Raw genomic sequence first — 17,085 nt, 5'->3', positions numbered from 1 at the left:
TATTGCATTGCTTCAATAATTTACTCAGTGCTCAGCAAGTACGATGTGGGACCAAAGGTTAGCCTGCACTAATGTAAAAACTGAATTTCAGGCAAATCTTAATGCTGATATCAATTAAGTCTATTGCCATAAATATTAACATTTTAAAAATAAGATAATATTTGAAGTTACTTCCTCAGGTCCAGCGATATCTGGTGTCACAAGGCCACACTTAATTATAAATATAACCCTGTTAAAATAATCATTATTGTAGTTCCTGCTTGCTTAATTGCACAGAGCATAAAATACTAGAACTGCTGATAAGTTAGTTATGATGAGTGATGATCAAGATGGAGGAAGGGGAAGGTAAAAATTGAGCAACATTCCTTAAGTTATGTTGCCTAGAAATACAAAAGCTAATTGTAAATACAGTTGACCTTCACTAATCCGGCTACCTGTAGTCCAGTTCCTTTGATAATCCTGAACTGATTTCAAATTTTCAGCGCAACTGTAATTTCAAATTTCCCAGGCCACCGTACCAATCTGTTGCGCATTGTTTGGTTGCTCTAGATCTGTTCACGTGTTGGCATGCTCTTGTAAGCCCAGACAGGTGATTCCTGTTTGTTTCCTGCATTTATTAATATCATTGGCTCTTTTTTAGCCTAATTATGGCCCCAGTGAGTAAAGGAAATGCACCCCGTGCTGTGAAGCGAAAACACCGCACATTATCCATTAAAGATAAGGTTGAACTCTTGAAAAAACTGGACAGTGGTGTATCGGTGAAAATCTTGTGCGAGTGTTACAACATTGGGCTCTTCCACAGTGTACGATATAAAGAAACAGAAAGAAAAACTGCTACATTTTTTTGCTGATAGTGGCTCAAAGAAACAGATGTGCGTATGAAAAACAATGAAAGACAGAAGAAGTTCGGAATTAGACAAAGTGCCGATAACGTGGTTTAATCTTCGTGTAAGTGAAGGTGTTGAACTATCTGGAGATATGGTGAAGAAACAAACAAAAGTGTTTCATGAAGAACTAGGACTAGATTATGAGTGTGACTATAGTGAAGGCTGGCTTCATTGGTTCAAGCAGCGTCATGGCTTACAGTTTTGTGCAGTGTGTGGTGAAAAACATTCAGCAGACAAGGAAGCAGCAGCAGAGTTTGTTGACAAGTTTGCCAAGTTAGTCTCCGATGAAAAATTAAGCCCTGGGCAAGTGTACAATGCTGATGAGACTGCTAACTATTGGAGCTGTACACCAAGAAGAACACTAACAACAGCAGATGCAAAACAGGGTAAAGGCATCGAGAGATCGTGTGACTTTGCTAACAGAGAGACTTTCTATTGACAGGCTAATTAAGTTGACAGGTGAATTGCTGAAAGGATTAGAGCAACGATGTTTTATGACTGAGCAAGAATAATGAGTGTTTATATGCTGCAGGATAAGCTATTCAGAGAGAGACCAAAATATATGAAACAGCTTACCTTGGAAGATATGTTCAAAAAAATTGCTAGAAAAGGTGCAACAGGGGAGCTAACACTTCAAAATCCAGTGCCATCAGCTTCTGCTCACCCAGATGTGCTGCCACCAACATCAACAGTTTTTGAAGAAACTGTTGTGCCAGTTTCAGCACCAGTTCCTGTGCTTCACTCATTGTTCAAGATGAAGATGTTGATGATCCTGACAACCTCACACTTGCAGACATGTAACTTTGCCCGAAGGTATATTAAATGTCTCCCTTTAGAAGCAGAAGTGCTCAACTTTTCTGTATGTTAATTCCTGTACACTTACCTGTACCCTTATTTTATCTGTGCCTGTACAGTATATTACTTTATTAAAATTTCACTTGCTACTCATTTAATATTTCTGTTTCATTATCATCTAACTTGTACTGATTTACATGATATTTTAAAAGTATGATGAGGCGGTTAGCTATTGCTGAATGTGATCCTTCTGTAATTCAGCATTTTCCATAATCCAGCACTCCTCAGGTCCCAATGGTGCCGGATTACAAACCAGCTCCAAAGGCCTATTTTATTGTATTATAAAAACCTATACTTAGTACATGCACATAATAGGAGAAGGAATAAAGAAAGATGTATATTTAGAGGTAATGGTTCATTTCCTGTTGTGTTGTTGCCTACGAAGTTGAGCAGAGGATTAAGTTTGTTCAAACCTAGATGCTTAAATTTCATTCTGTGCTTATAAAGCCGCATTGTTTTCTTACGCTGTAAAGATTGGCGTGTGTAGAAGTCATCAACATTATCTAGCAACTTTGTCAATGACACTGCAGTGTTATTTATAAATTTCTACACTTGTATTAATGCAGGAAGATGTTGCCAGAAAGTATAAACAGATACAAGGTTTTTAAGATTCATCCCGTTCCACAGAATGAGCCACTCACTAACGCATGCCTTGGATTTGGGTGGAGAGGGGTGCGCGGTTGATAATTGGATTATAAACCCCCTTTAACTGGATCATTTTACAGTCCAGTGTCTATCTGAAGACACCCAGGGCTTCAACTTAATGTTGAAAGGTTGTATCCCGTACATTATGGGACTCACTTATAGGAACATTGGCCAGTGTTTTTCCATGAATGTAATAACTTTCAGTTGACTTGATAGAATATTGATTTGACTTCAGTCAACCTGAGTAGCGGTATCAATGATTGAGTTGACCCCTCGGGGTTGAATATTCTTAACATTATCTAATTTCATTGGTGATGGCTCTCCTCTTGTGCTCAATCCAGTTGTTATTTATCTGCAACTTTAATTAACTTTGTCCATTTATTAATGCTGTTCAAAACATAACAAAATGAATTGTTTTAAGGTTTTGTTTATTTATTTTTGCATTAATTCCACACTTCTAAGTTAAACTCTTAAAGGTAAAATTTTCCTGTGTAGTTCAGTGCACTGTGCTTTGTTCAACAGCCCTGTGAGGAATTGTACTCCAATTAGAAAATATTTGAACCAGTAAAATTCACTGAAAGAACTGAAGAACCCATTCCCTGAAATTCATTGCCACAGATGGCTGTGGATGCTGTGTCAATCAGTATACTTAATGTGAAAGTTGATAGGTTCTTGATCAGTAAGTGCATCAAAGGTTACAAGGCAGGAGAATGGGGTTGAGATGGATAATAAATCAGCCATGAAGGGTGTAAATTTGATGGGCCAGGTGGCTTAATTCTGCTCATGTCTTAAAGTTCAAAGCATATTTATTATTCAGGTACATATGTCACTGTATACAACCCTGAAATCACAGTAAATACAGGAAACCCAAACGAATCAATGAAAGTCTGCACCTAACAGAATGGGCAAACATAGAAATAAATAAACTGTGCAAGTACAAGGAGGGGAAAAAAAGCAGTAGATATCAAGAACATGAGATGGAATCCTTGAAGGTGTGTCAATAGATTGTGTGAACTGTTCAGTGATGGTGCAAGAGAGGTTATCCCCTCTGGTCCAAGAGTCTGATGTTTGATGGTCTTAGGCCCAAGGTGAAAGGTCAAAATTTAAGGGGAACTTTCTTCATTGAAGGTGACGTGCGTGTGGAACAAACAGCCAGCACAAGTGGAAGGGAAGTTTGGGTAGTGCAGGGAGGGTGTAGGTTAATGGGTCTAGGCAGAAAAATAGGTCAGCCCTGACTAGATGGGCCAAAGAACCTGCTTTTGTGCTATAGTGCTTTACAACTCTTGTTCTTCAATTTTATAGTCAACACTACCACTTTCCAAAACTCTATGGCATTTCTTAACATGCATTAGGGTACAGTGGAATCATTGGAGCCCACACAGTATTCTACCTGGTCCATGTCTCCAGCTGCGTATCATGTTTGTGTAATTACTTTTAAAACTTTTGTTCCAATTTTCTTAGTCTTGTTCAAACATTAAAATTGTTTTTAATCAACTAAATCCACTAGACTTGGACATATCAAGATGGTACTGAAGAGTTCTTGCCCAACAGAAATTTTAACTAGGTGAAGTCAGTGCAAGTTCTACCTATATACCACATGAACCCAAACACATGTGTAATGTCTTTCAATTCAAATTATTAATGAAGAAATTAATTATATTTCTCACATTCATACATCTTATTTTAGATGCAAGTTACAGGCCTATTAGCATCACAAATAGTTGGGCAATTTTCCACCACTTCTAAATAGCATAGGGAAATCTGCCGACTTTAAGGCATTTAAAGCAGCTCTCATTTTAGAAGTAGCACTGAAACTAAACTGGTGAGAACTATATACATTTAAAGATAAAAAACAAAGATCCTAAAAGCAACAACTCCAAGAAACAAAGTTTACAGGCCATAAAAGCTGAAAATTACCTACCAGTGTGGTTATTTTCAAGACGATTTAGAGTTCTGTAACAGTATGGGTACTGCTTATATGGGACTTGATTTGGCTATAGAGAAGCCAGTATTCTTTCTACACATTTCATTGTACATAAGAAGAGCTTAAACTACTTGCAATCTTCTAATTTCTTCGACAAATATATTAGTTCGTTAAGTATAATTGTCAGGCTTTTGCCTCCAGTTTTTAAATTAACCCTCAGACATGCAAATGAAGTTTCAAGCCTTTGGAACTTTAGCTTGAGCCATTTCCGCCCTGGGAAAAAGCCTCTATAAACATGATCAATGCCTCTCATCATCTTATACACCTCTATTAGGTTACCTCTCATCCTCTATCACTCCAAGGAAAAAAAGCTGAGTTCACTCAACCTATTCTCACAAGGCATGCTCCCCAATCCAGGCAAAATCCTTGTAAAATCTCCTGGCACCCTTTCTTTGGTTTTCACATCCTTCCTATAGTGAGGCGACCAGAACTGAGCACAGTAGTGCAGTTAAGTTGAATTTGTTAATTTGTTTTGCCATTAAATACTCAGATTTTGCACAGCAATTGTGATCCATCAAGAATAGTTAATAGTCACTCCTTGTACAGGCATATTTATTTTTAAATTTGCAGATGCAACTTCACACATTCAAAGACTAGTATAAATATTGTATGAATAGAATGTGCTTCATTGATATGGTTTCAAGACTAGAATGACCATTTTGGTCATTTTATCTGCACTATCAACAGTTTGGGGCACTTACTGGCAAAGGCAAATAGTTTTCTTAGCCAATACTGGAGGAAATTGAAAACCACAGTTAAGAGTTAGGACAGAATAAAGAGCTACAAAAATAATTTAAAATACATTGTGGCCTCAAGAGTATTGGGTAAATATGTCAAAAGAAATTTGCAAGACCGAAGAGGATTAGTTAGTGAAACAAGAGAACTGTTCTGGGAGTGCACTGCTACAGACATAATTCGTTCGGCAAAGCCAGTCCAAAAAAGAAATACTTCTAACAGCTACATCCAAGGGTTATCTTTTGTAATTTAAATTAATACAGATTACAAAAATTACTAATCAGGTCTGTTCACTTACACCTTTGACTAATTTTACCCACAAGTGTGCTTATAAAATGTCTACAAAACCAGTATGTAATCAACTCACCACAAATATCTCAAATCCTAATAAATTCTTTTATTTAAAGTTCAAATAAAAATACAAAGTTATAAAAGTATAAACAAGTTTCCATAGGAACACTTTAGAATGTGATCCCATCTCTTAGTCAACCATTTTGTTGCATACGGAAACCAATGAATACTTCAAAATTCAAACAAACAACTTTTGCTTCAGTAACTGACCCAAAAGCCAGTCATTTAATATTTTACCCCACCCTTGTACAGTTGCCAATGGCCTGAGTAACCCTTATATCAATAGTTCAGACATTAATTCTTGCTGATGTAGAACAGGAACAAATCAGCTCCAAACCACTTTCCCAGGCACAGGATGCCATTATAGTATTAGCAGCATGATCCTCAGCTTGATTGGGAAAACCATTCTCCTCAATCTGCTGCATTAATTGCCTATAAAAGAAAGGCAGATTAGACCAAAGTATATTCAACAATTCACTGAAAACAAAAGCAATTTCATATATGGAGGATGCACTTGGCTTGAGGGTGCAACTGGATTCTAACACTTGCTGTCAATATCTCTGAAGATCCATCCTGGACCCAACATATTGATGCAATTACAATTAAAGCACAATTAAAGTTTTAGATTAGGCATGTCACCAAAGACTAGTAAATTTCTACAGATGTTCTGTCCAGATTATTTAACTGGTTGCTTCACTGTCTGGAATAGAGGACCACTGCACAGGAGCAGAAAAATTATCGGCTCGATCATGGGCAGAAGTCTCTCCAACATACATGACACTTTCAAAAATCAATGCCTCAAATGTGACATCCATTATTAAGGACCCATCTAGTACATGCTCACTTTGATTGCTATCAAAGAGGTGGTACAGGAGCCTGAAGACACATACATACTTGGCTTCAGGAACAGGTTCTTGCCCTCCTCCATCACATTCCTTAACAGACAATGAACCAACACATGAACACCACCTCACTGTTTTTGGCTGTTTTTACAGTAAAAATATTGACAGTCATGGCCTTTTGTATTGCATTGTACTACTACAGCAAAACAAGTTTCACAACATGCCAATGATATTAAACCTGATTCTAAGAGACTTTTTTTTGTTTAGGACTGCCATTTGAAGGAAGCAGTGAATTATAAAGGTGATTCCAACAACAGATAATGAATATCAATCTTTGCACTTAAACTGATCAACTGAAGTTTCAAAACTCAAATACTGTACCAGGCTGGCCTTGACATAACATAGAAGACTTGGGGCCTTTGAAATCCATTGAATGTTGAAGCAGCAGCAACTGTGTAAGCTCCCATATTCTCATACACCATCCAGTCACCAACTTGCAACTCTGGCATATTACAACGTTCAACAATACGATCAAGACCATCACAAGTTGGACCCCAAATACTAGTGGAGTACAGCCTCTCGTCAGATTTTTGTTTCTGGAATGAAGAAAGGCCATTTAGGTATGAAATTGAAATTTGGAAGATACATTGCAAATGAAAAGTTACTTTGTATATTTAAATTTTCCAGAAGGATTGTAAGAAAAAATACACCAAATTACAAATAAGCAGCCAAGGTGATCAAAATAACATGGGTATAGTTCTAAATAATTGCTCTAAATGAATCAATTTAAATAAATTTATATTTCTAAGTGAATGCTACCAGAGACTGTTAATGTGCCACTTTAAAAAGGGACAGATTGATTACTTAGAAGCTAGCTAGATAAAATAAGTTACTTAGCCAGCTAGAATGAATGTGTTACAAAAGTATTGTGTCTAATGACTGAACTGAGGCATTGGCAAGGCCAAGGAAAGTGTATTTGATACAGTCTACATACAATTTCACAAAGCATTTGACAAAGTTTCCATGTTAAGTAAGCAACAAATAAATAAACAATCAATCTGTTGGAACAACAGTTGGGGGTGAAGAGGAATTAATGTTTCAAGTCAAAGCCATCAGTGCCGAGCTCTTCCAGCAGATTGTTTGTTGCTCCAGATTCCAGCATCTACATTATCTGTGTCTCCACAAAGTTCTACAAGACTGATTAAAAAGCAAAACTGACAAAGGGAAATTTAGATCCTAACATCATTCATGAGATAAAGAATATTTGATGGAAGACCGAATGCAATGGAGTTCTTTGGCCCATCAGACCACGCTGATGATCGTTACCCATCTATATGCATCGTATCTTTTGTGTGTATCATAAGATCTTTTAAGAAACTGTTGGATAGGTACATGGAGCTTAGAAAAATAGAGAGCAATGGGTAAGCCTAGTAATTTCTAAGGTAGGGACATGTTCGGCACAACTTTGTGGACCGAAGGGCCTGTAGATTGTGCTGTAGGTTTTCTATGTATTTACCAATTCTGCCTGCAGTCTTACACGGCATGGTAATTCAAGTGTACACCCAAATACCTTAATGTTGGGACTTGCTGCCTCCACCATCTTTCCTACCCAGACTGCAATAACCCTCTGGGTGGGGGGGGGGGGTGGCAAATTTTTAAAAAAATGCCCCCTCATATCCCCAGTAATGGCTTCCAGGAGCCTAGAGGAAGACATCTAGATGATCCTAGTCAAAGGTCAATACTTTAGATGAAAATACAGGATTTAAAGTAGTTTGTAGACAATCCCAAAAATTGCCATTACAATTAAAGGGTGGTAACAATCTCAGTTTCAAGTCAAGTCGAAGTTTAAAAAAAAAAGGGGGGGGGGGGGAGGAAGGCAAGCAAATTGAACTCCAAGATGAAGTTACATATTTGAATGGAAGTACAAGGACCTGGCAATACACAATGTGGGATACTGAATAGTGCAGAAGTATTTACAGGGACCACACATTACATTAAATGTGAACAAGTGTATTTTTCTTTAAAGTTGCTCAAATGTTTCAAATGTAGTTGGGTACAGTCAGAGCTTGGGTCATTACCTTAACAGTGTTTCCAGGAATCTCACACCCTGCAGTATTTAAGAATGTTAGCCAAGTGAAATTAACAACACTGGCTATCTAGCCATTAAAGCAAAAAAAAGTGAAGATCTAAATCAAGGTGAAAGGAGTTATCTCCCCAGTTCCCAGGTCAAAAACTAAGAAATACATTTAAATAAATTAGTAAAGGAATTACTTGAGTTATTAATTTGGGACAGAGAGAAAGGGTAGAAACAAACTGATGAAGAGTTTGGATATGGAAACTGCCAAACTAAATTTTGTGTGAAAGAGCCAAATGAAATGACCTTGTGGTCAGCTCACTACAAGATACAATTTTTAAATAATACTGCAGTCATTTTTAAGACCATAAGATACTGGAGCAGAATTAAGCCTTTCGGCCCATCGAGTCTGCTCCGCCATTTTATCATGGCTGATCCAATTTTCCTCTCAGCTCCAATCACCTGCCTTCTCCCTATATATTGGTCTCCCTGACCAATCAAGAATCCAGAATTTGTAAGTGTTTGAGGACTTTTTTAAAAAAAAGTGCAGAAGCAACAGTCTTAAAGAAATTACAAGGCCTAGACAAAATAAATTGGAAAGATATATATCTCTTAGCAGGAGTTAATAGAACAAGGAGACAACTATTCTCTTCACCACCATCTCCCCCCCCCAAAAAAAAAATCAGAGGCAAGAGACTAAATGATCTGTCATAAATTTACAAAACTAAAGATATACAATTCCAGATAACTGATATTTGAAATAAGCATTAGCAGCTTATTAAAACCTCACCCTGAGGAGAAGTGGCTCCACATGAGCATGATCATACAGTATGCAGTTGAATGATCCATAGACCCCGTCATTTATGTAGTACATAATGGTTCTGTCACTTTCACCCTCATCTTCACCTTAAACAAGATAAAGTATATGTTACTCACAAGTCAGTCAGTCTGTTATCTAGATACTTCTTAAGAGTCAGAGACCCAGCTTCAACAACCCTCTAAATTGGGGTTCCCAATCTGGGGTCCATGGACCCGTCAGTTAATAATAGGGATCCACAGCATAAAAAAAAATTTGGAACCCCTACTCTAAATGAATTTCAGGTGCTGGATACACTCTTCACATATTCCTCTGAACCTCTTCAACAACACCCACCCCCCCCCACCCCCATAGAGGGCATGTCCTCTAGTTTTATCCATCTTGTACATCAGGAAAAGGTTTCTTGCAATCCACCCTAAATACATTCATTAATCTTATATAACCCAATCCACTCCAACAGGAAAACTGTCCCTAAGCAGCCCTAGATGCTCGTGTCCTTAATACACTTCAGATTTACATAACACACTCAATGTTTTAAACTGTCTCCTAGTGATTTCACATTGATTGGTCTCATCTCAATGACAACATGGCCTACAGGGAAGTAGTCATCTCTCTGGCACAGTGATGTCAAGAAAACAACCTCTCCCTCAATGTCACAATAATAAAGGAGGTGGTTGTGGATTACAGGAAGAATAGAGACAGGCTAACCCCTATTGACATCAATGGATCTGGGGTTGAGAGACGAACAGCTTCAAGTTCCTTGGCATCTACATCACTGAGGACCACAGGTGGTCCGTACACACCAGCTGTGAGGTGAAAAAGGCACAACAGCACCTCTTTCACCTCAGACGGTTGAGGTGGGCACCCAAATCTTAAGAACTTTCTACAGGGGCACAATTGAGAGCATCCTGACTGGCTGCATCACTGCCTGGTATGGGAACTGTACCTCCCTCAACTGCAGGATTCTGCAGAGTGGCATGGACAGCCCAGCGCATCTGTAGTTGTGAACTTCCCATGATTCAGGACATTTACAAGGTGTAAAAAAAGGGCCCATAGGATCATTGGGGATCTGAGTCACCTCAACCACAATCTATTCTAGCTGCCACCATCTGGGACCAACAGGCTCCAGGACAGCTTCTTCCACCAGGCCATCAGACTGATGAACTCGCGCTGATTTGAGTGTACTCTATATTACACTGACTGTTCCATTTATTATAAATTACTATGATTGCACATTTAGACAACGACATAAGAATTTTTTAGTCCTCATGTATGTGAAGGATGCAAGAAATAAAGTCAATTCAATTCTTTGTAACTCTTTGATTTCCAAATCTCTATTTTAAGCACCTCCTTTGACAGGCCTTCCTCATCATTAAGCTCCATATACTTGTAAGATTTCTTTTCTTCCTCTTCATCCAACCTTCAACATCTACCAATCTAGGGCTCCTTACAGTTGTTACTCCTAGCTTTTATTCTCTAGAGCTTGTTGGTCTGGAACACTTCCGTAGTGGAAAGGATTCAAAAAGTGACAAATGTGGATTTAACCTGCATGTATGTGCTCCCAATCTACTTTGCCAGGTCTTCTCTTAAAAGAGAATCAATGAAATTGAATTTGCCGTTCCCATTCCAACACTCCCTCACCATTCTTTCAAACAATCTTCTAGATTTCCATGTTAAGCATTAATTTCATCTACTTTACTAATTATATACAACACATTAAAAAAAGTTTCAATTAAGCTTTAAATTCCTGTGATGCTCACTCGCTCGTTTGCCTGCCAGACTTGAAAACCTTTTTTCTCATCAAGGTGCATGTACCTACCATCACAGCTGTTTTGTTCTGTGGAGACCACCTTTTTGGCAATGATGTTTGCACAAAGCGTGTAGGCAGATGCTACATAAAAACGTCCAGGCTCAGCAATGATGTTTACTCCACAGTCAGTTGGAAAGTATTTATCCAGTGCAGAATTCACAACAGCACCAATCTAAAACAGAATTACAATTAGTTACCTCCTACTTTAAGCACATTCACTTTGAAACCAAATTGATACACATCTCACCTCTTCAAATTTGAGCTTTGTGTCCTCTGAACCAGGAAATCCACCACCAATATCAAGCAAGTACATCTTGAAACCAAAGTCTACCTAGAAAAATAATGATAATAAACTCAAATAGCAAGCATACAAACCAAGTTACAATTTGTATCAAATGGAAATGATCAAACACTCAATTCCAGTACAATGAAGACACCATAAACTGGTGTAATTAAGATACCTACCCCCATATCAAAAACAAAGCGAGCATCCGCAATAGCCTGGGCGTATGTTTGTGCGTCTGTACAGCCACTTCCCACATGAAAGCTTTCACAGGGGAGAGAAAAAAAATAGTCCATGCAAGTCAGTACCTAACAAAGGCAATAGATTACAACAATGTGATATGATGCATTTTTAAACCCAACACAATAATGGAATAAAGTTACCTGGTTTATTACTTTAAAAGTTTAACTGCATACTCTAGGTGTAAAATGTCTTCAGATGCTAAACATACACTGTACTAAAGGCACCTACTGTTATTTGGCCAGATTAAAGGTTTCACTGTCAAAAAAAAATTCCACATTCATTGGGCCACATACTTACAAGATATTAAAATTTGCAATTCTAGAAGTGCTGCATCCATGCAATGTAAATTTTACCAACCAGTGCAATACAAGATCCAATTTACCTTACTCCAATAACATCAATATTCAGTTCTTTGGCACGTTCAAGGAGCAGTCTACTCGTTTTAAGTGTTGCTCCAAACTTCACACTCAAGCGGCAGATAGCCTTGGAATCGTCAGTGGCAATGCGCAGAACTAGCCTAAGGGAGGAGGAGGAGGCAGATAAATTTTATGCCAGGACTTTGTCATTGCTGATAAAAATGCCAATGTAACAGACTAAAGGAACATTCAATACTCAGCAAGGGACAATCAAAGAAAACCTGAAATTGAACTTGCTCAGTGAGCTTAATTTAAAAATAAGCATTTTATTTCTTCAACAAAAATATCTTTATGCAGTGTTCCCATAACATTTAATTCACTCATTTGAAGTCAAGTGGTTTTCAGGTAATAAACTGAATTCTAATGCAAAGATTATCACTTATATGTTCAACAATATTTGTCATTCTACAAAATTCCACCAAGTTATGTCTCCTCAATAATTCCTCCAAGATCAAACTTTGGACATGGGATGAGTGGTACAGCAAGTAGTAATATTTACCATAAACAATAGTTATTGGAACGTTTACAAGGTTTTATATTTGGATTTTAAAAATGCAACTTTTTACACATCTCTCCTACCCATGCCGATTTAACAGCAATTTCAGCTGTGTCTGCACAATATTCCATTTTTAAAGTAAACCTCATTCACACTATTCATCTTTGTCATATTTCAATCATTCACTTCAGTATTTCCAAAATTCACAAATAAGATTGTTAAAAATTATTGAAGCATTTAAATCCATCAGTTTTTCACCTATTTACCTAGAAATGTGAACCAAATAAGATTTATAAAGTACGTGCATAATTAACCTACTTTGCACTTGGATGACATCTTGCTACTTTCATCAGTTCTACTTCACTGTCAAATGTCATCTTTTGTACTCCATGTGTGGCAGCATATTTGATCTGAGACAATTGCTTGCATGGATTAGCATAGATTATTTTCTCAACTGGAACACCAAGGCTCTGTATCAATTGAATTTCCATCTGTAAAGTACAGATCATATTTTAATGAAATGAACATAATCAAGGGAGCAACTAAACTGGAATTATGCAGATTAGGAGTATTTGCATACCTTACTAGCACAATCAAATCCAGCACCTAAAGTGGCAAGAGTTTTAACAACAGCCTTATCATCATTGCATTTGACAGCGTAAAATGGAGTCACACGTGGAAGAACTCTGTGCCATCGTACATGCTTCTTAACAATGTCACCCAAGTCCGCAACATAAAAAGCATCTTTGTCATCCTAGAAAGATTAAAGATACACGGTCACATTACTATGCTAGTCAAAAAACAAAGGAACATCAAATTGAGAGAAAAAAATGGTTATGATATCAAACTATGAGAATAGTTCTGGCATTCACAGAAAACCCAAATAGGTAACAAAATATCATGAACGGGTGGTAATCGTAATACTTACAGACTGTGAAACTTCATTTATCTTGCTTTCCAAAATATCTCTGGCACTGAATCCTTCTTCAAGGAAGGCAAAGTCAAATTCGTCATTGCTGAAGTCATTCATTGTGAGATGTGTAGGAATAAAGCAGGATTTCACAATATGCAACAAACTGAAATCAAATCAGAAACGAGCTAAATTAAGCAAATTAACAAAATTTAACATTCCGCAAAGTACATCCGCCAAGCACTTATACTTACATGGACAAGTAAGAGATGGAATCTATTTAGAAGTACCACTCAGCTGTCTCGCCAAGGTGGCTTTCCAACCGAATTAAATCCTCGAAGAAACAACGCAAGGTCTGGGCTCTCTGGGTAGCCGTGGAATACCTTTGTGCCTTGTTCGCTCTGAAACGAAAATACAAAATATTTAAGATGGTCACCAAGTAAATTCAAATCCAGACTACGTTCACGTCCTTCCTTGCGCACTAACGCCTCCCATATACAAATTCAAAGCTGCACTTGTATGTGCCACAATCACAAGAAGTCTGAGCACTGCGCTACTGCAGCAACACGTACAACACTGCACCAGTGGATGCGGCAATATCGGCCCAGAGCAATTTGCTCGGAACCGCACACCACACCACCCCACCCCCTCCCCAAAACCAGCCGCCAGACCGGCTCTCTCTATATCCCGCCATGCACAACCATCTGGGCCGCCGCTTGACACATCCGGCGGACTCACGAAGCTGAGCCGCGACTCCACGTAGGCCATAGGAGCACCCAACACCACCACTTCCCGTCCAACCACCGCCGCCGAGGCCGCTTTTCTCAAAAATAGAGCGCAATCGATACCTTAGTAGCAGGCCGAGATCGGCAGGCAGCTCCCCAACTTCCAGCGGCTAATTCATCAACCCTTCTCGAATAACTCGAAATTTTAAGTAAGATATTTCCGGTCATTATTTTATTTTTTGAAACGTATTATTATACCAAAAAAAAGACTTTTTTTCCGCCCAGCTTGAGGTAACACGTGGCAGCTGACAGATTTACATTAACAAATTAAAAATGCGGATAAATGAAAAAAAAACATTAAAAAGTGGGAAGAAATACCTTAAAAAACATTTACGAAGACTGTGTCCATCGAAGAAGAAAATTTAAAAAAAAGGAAGTTTCCCTCTTCACCCGTGCCACACGTCACGCTGAGAGAGAATAAAGCAGGCTGGACTCGGCCGGCCCTTTTTATACTGAGATCCGTTGCTAGGCGACAAGTCCAGCGCAAACCGGTCTTGATCGGTTTGCACTTGTCTGCACTTAATGGAGCATGTGCGAGATATAGGCGAGAGATGACATGTCACCATAATTGACACTTGCCCGGAACAAAGACGAATCCGCAATGCCACCTGAAATTCCGGTGCTACGGTTTCGTCACGAAGGTTACAGTTACAATGTAAGTCAGCTTTTGAAATGACAGCGAGCTCTGGGTGGTGACGAGGATGAATGAACGGATTCAGCAGTCGTTGCATTCCAGTGTAGATATTGTGCACACTACAGCGGGGAAAAGTGAGCATTTTCCTCCGTATCTTGATCATACCTTGCATAAAATTGCAGAAATCTCCTCCATCGCAAATACCAATCGTCAGCCAATTTAAGAAACAGTTGAGAGTGGGTAATACTGAAGAGCTCCAAAGTTAGCTGTACCTCTGGTCTAGTTGTATCAGTACAGTAAAAATACACACCCACCCACCAAAGTGGTAGGTTGTCCTGTTCACAAAAAGCAGGACAATTCCACTCTGGCTAATCATTGCCCAGTTAATCTACGCTCAATCATCAGCGAACTGACAGAAACTTTCTCTGAGATCAATTATTCCAACTCTTATTGCTAGAATTCCTTAGGGCAACTGCCGTAGTTGTTTCACCAAAGATGATTGCAACAATGGAAGTTAGACTTCTCTAACTTCCGCACCTGACGGCATGAACATCGACTTCTCTAACTTCCGCTAATGCCCCACCTCCCCCTCGTACCCCATCCGTTATTTATTTATATACACACATTCTTTCTCTCTCTCTCCTTTTTCTCCCTCTGTCTCTCTCACTATACCCCTTGCCCATCCTCTGGGCTTTTTCCTCCCTTCCCCCTTTTCTTTCTCCCTGGGCCTCCTGTCCCATGATCCTCTCGTATCCCCTTTGCCAATCACCTGTCCAGCTCTTGGCTCCATCCCTCCCCCTCCTGTCTTCTCCTATCATTTTGGATCTCCCCCTTTCAAATCTCCACTTCCAAATCTCCCCCTTTCAAATCTCCACTTTCAAATCTCTTACTAGCTCTTCCTTCAGTTAGTCCTGACGAAGGGTCTCGGCCTGAAACGTCAACTGTACCTCTTCCTAGAGATGCTGCCTGGCCTGCTGCGTTCACCAGCAACTTTGATGTGTGTTGCTTGAATTTCCGGCATCTTCAGAATTCCTCGTGTTTGCAACAATGGTTCACAGCTCAACAAATAAAGCAGTTACAGTGGTCCCAAGCAATAACTATCCCCAATAGAGATAACATTATGATGTCCTTCAGTGGCATTGCTGTCACTGCAAACAAGAAAGGTGGCATGGAGTTGTTGTCCAAACAACATGAGATTTATTGAAACTGGTGTGCACACGGAGACCATGTAAACCTGATTACCTAAACACAAATTATGTCAGCCTTATACACCTAGATGGTTATACAGAGACTTAATTAGCTAAGTTTTGACTGATGTTTTTTCAGATTACATCACTGCACAGAAGATGTAATTAACAGGAAAACTAGGTGTCCATTGCTGAATAAAACACTTGCAGTGTCACAGCAAATCTAAATTTTGGCCACAACAATAGTGGCATGCTGTAACATAATCATCACGTGTCTGTACCTTGGTGTAGTTACAGCTGTATCCCATCTCTCTAGTGTGGAACCTTATCAGTAGTTCATGTTACCACATCAGCACAAGCTACATTCTATTTTACAAACACAAGAGATTCTGCAGACACTGGAAATTCTTAAGCAGCACACACAAATACTGGAGGAGCTCAGCAAGTCAGGTAGGATCCATGGAGGGGAATAAACAGTTTATGTTTGGGGCAGAAAAGGGTCCCTCACAATATTGACCCTCAAGCAACGCAGAAGAAAAATCGGAAACACCATTGGCGTTGCCACTCCTGAATTAATTAAAATCAGATGTAAATACTTTTCAGAATGCAGATTTTTTTTAGTTAATGAGATGAGTTTAACCTATAAATAGAAAGCCTGGATTAAATCTGCAAGTTAAAAAATTCTACGGTATGTCACAGGGATCCTGGTTAGATTTTGATAAATATCTAGAAAATAGATTTTGTACAATAGAGGGCTATATAATTATTTTTCACATATATCAAAGGTAATAAAGTTCAACTCAATCCCATTACTTAAGTTACTAAATCGTACTGAATAGGCTCAAATGAACAAGTAACTGGTTCTAAGAAATGGCATTGGGCCTCCTCTATTGCTGTGATGAGGCCACACTCAGGATGGAGGAGCAACACCTTATATTCCATCTGGGTAGCCTCCAACCTGATGGCATGAACATCAATTTCTTGAACTTCCAGTAATGACCACCACCCCCACCATTTCCCATTCCCCATTCCCATTTCCCCCTCTCAGCTTATCTCCTTACCTGCCCATCACCTCCCCCTGGTGCTCCATACCCTTCCCTTTCCTCCATGGCCTTCTGTCCTCTCCTATCA

At 38.9% G+C, this 17,085-nt stretch overlaps 2 protein-coding genes across 15 annotated transcripts in view; one reads left to right on the top strand and one right to left on the bottom strand.

Moving 5' to 3' along the window:
- LOC134340420 (hippocalcin-like protein 1) overlaps nt 1-17,085 on the top strand; it is a 116,678-nt gene that overhangs the window by 19,458 nt on the left and 80,135 nt on the right. Inside the window, exon 3 of one of the 13 annotated variants that reach the window (XM_063037732.1) lies at nt 6,567-6,702. The exons of 10 other annotated variants lie outside the window; for them this stretch is intronic. In XM_063037732.1, the coding sequence (XP_062893802.1) occupies nt 6,567-6,620 (54 nt within the window). In that variant the 3' untranslated portion in view covers nt 6,621-6,702. Of the gene's footprint in view, nt 1-640; nt 826-854; nt 1,801-6,566; nt 6,703-17,085 lie in introns of those variants that run through there. 2 more of the 13 variants (XM_063037722.1, XM_063037742.1) reach the window with 2 other exon arrangements.
- odc1 (ornithine decarboxylase 1) lies at nt 5,489-14,578 on the bottom strand. Of its 2 annotated transcripts, none has more exons than XM_063037600.1 (12): nt 14,452-14,578; nt 13,603-13,749; nt 13,367-13,514; nt 13,019-13,192; nt 12,757-12,929; nt 11,909-12,043; nt 11,466-11,547; nt 11,248-11,331; nt 11,010-11,172; nt 9,164-9,279; nt 6,681-6,895; nt 5,489-5,889 (listed from the first exon to the last, which is right to left on the bottom strand). In XM_063037600.1, the coding sequence occupies exons 3-12, from the start codon at nt 13,466-13,468 to the stop codon at nt 5,745-5,747; spliced, it is 1,389 nt and encodes a 462-aa protein (XP_062893670.1). In that variant the 5' UTR covers nt 13,469-13,514; nt 13,603-13,749; nt 14,452-14,578; the 3' UTR covers nt 5,489-5,744. The 2 variants fall into 2 exon arrangements, with proteins under 2 accessions (XP_062893670.1, XP_062893681.1); XM_063037611.1 differs by lacking the exon at nt 14,452-14,578 and adding an exon at nt 14,197-14,371.

Source organism: Mobula hypostoma, chromosome 2 (assembly GCF_963921235.1).
Source record: "Mobula hypostoma chromosome 2, sMobHyp1.1, whole genome shotgun sequence".
NCBI lineage: Eukaryota > Metazoa > Chordata > Chondrichthyes > Myliobatiformes > Myliobatidae > Mobula > Mobula hypostoma.
The sequence above is the reverse complement of the archived record's forward strand: the minus strand, read 5'-3'. Positions and strand labels throughout refer to the sequence as shown.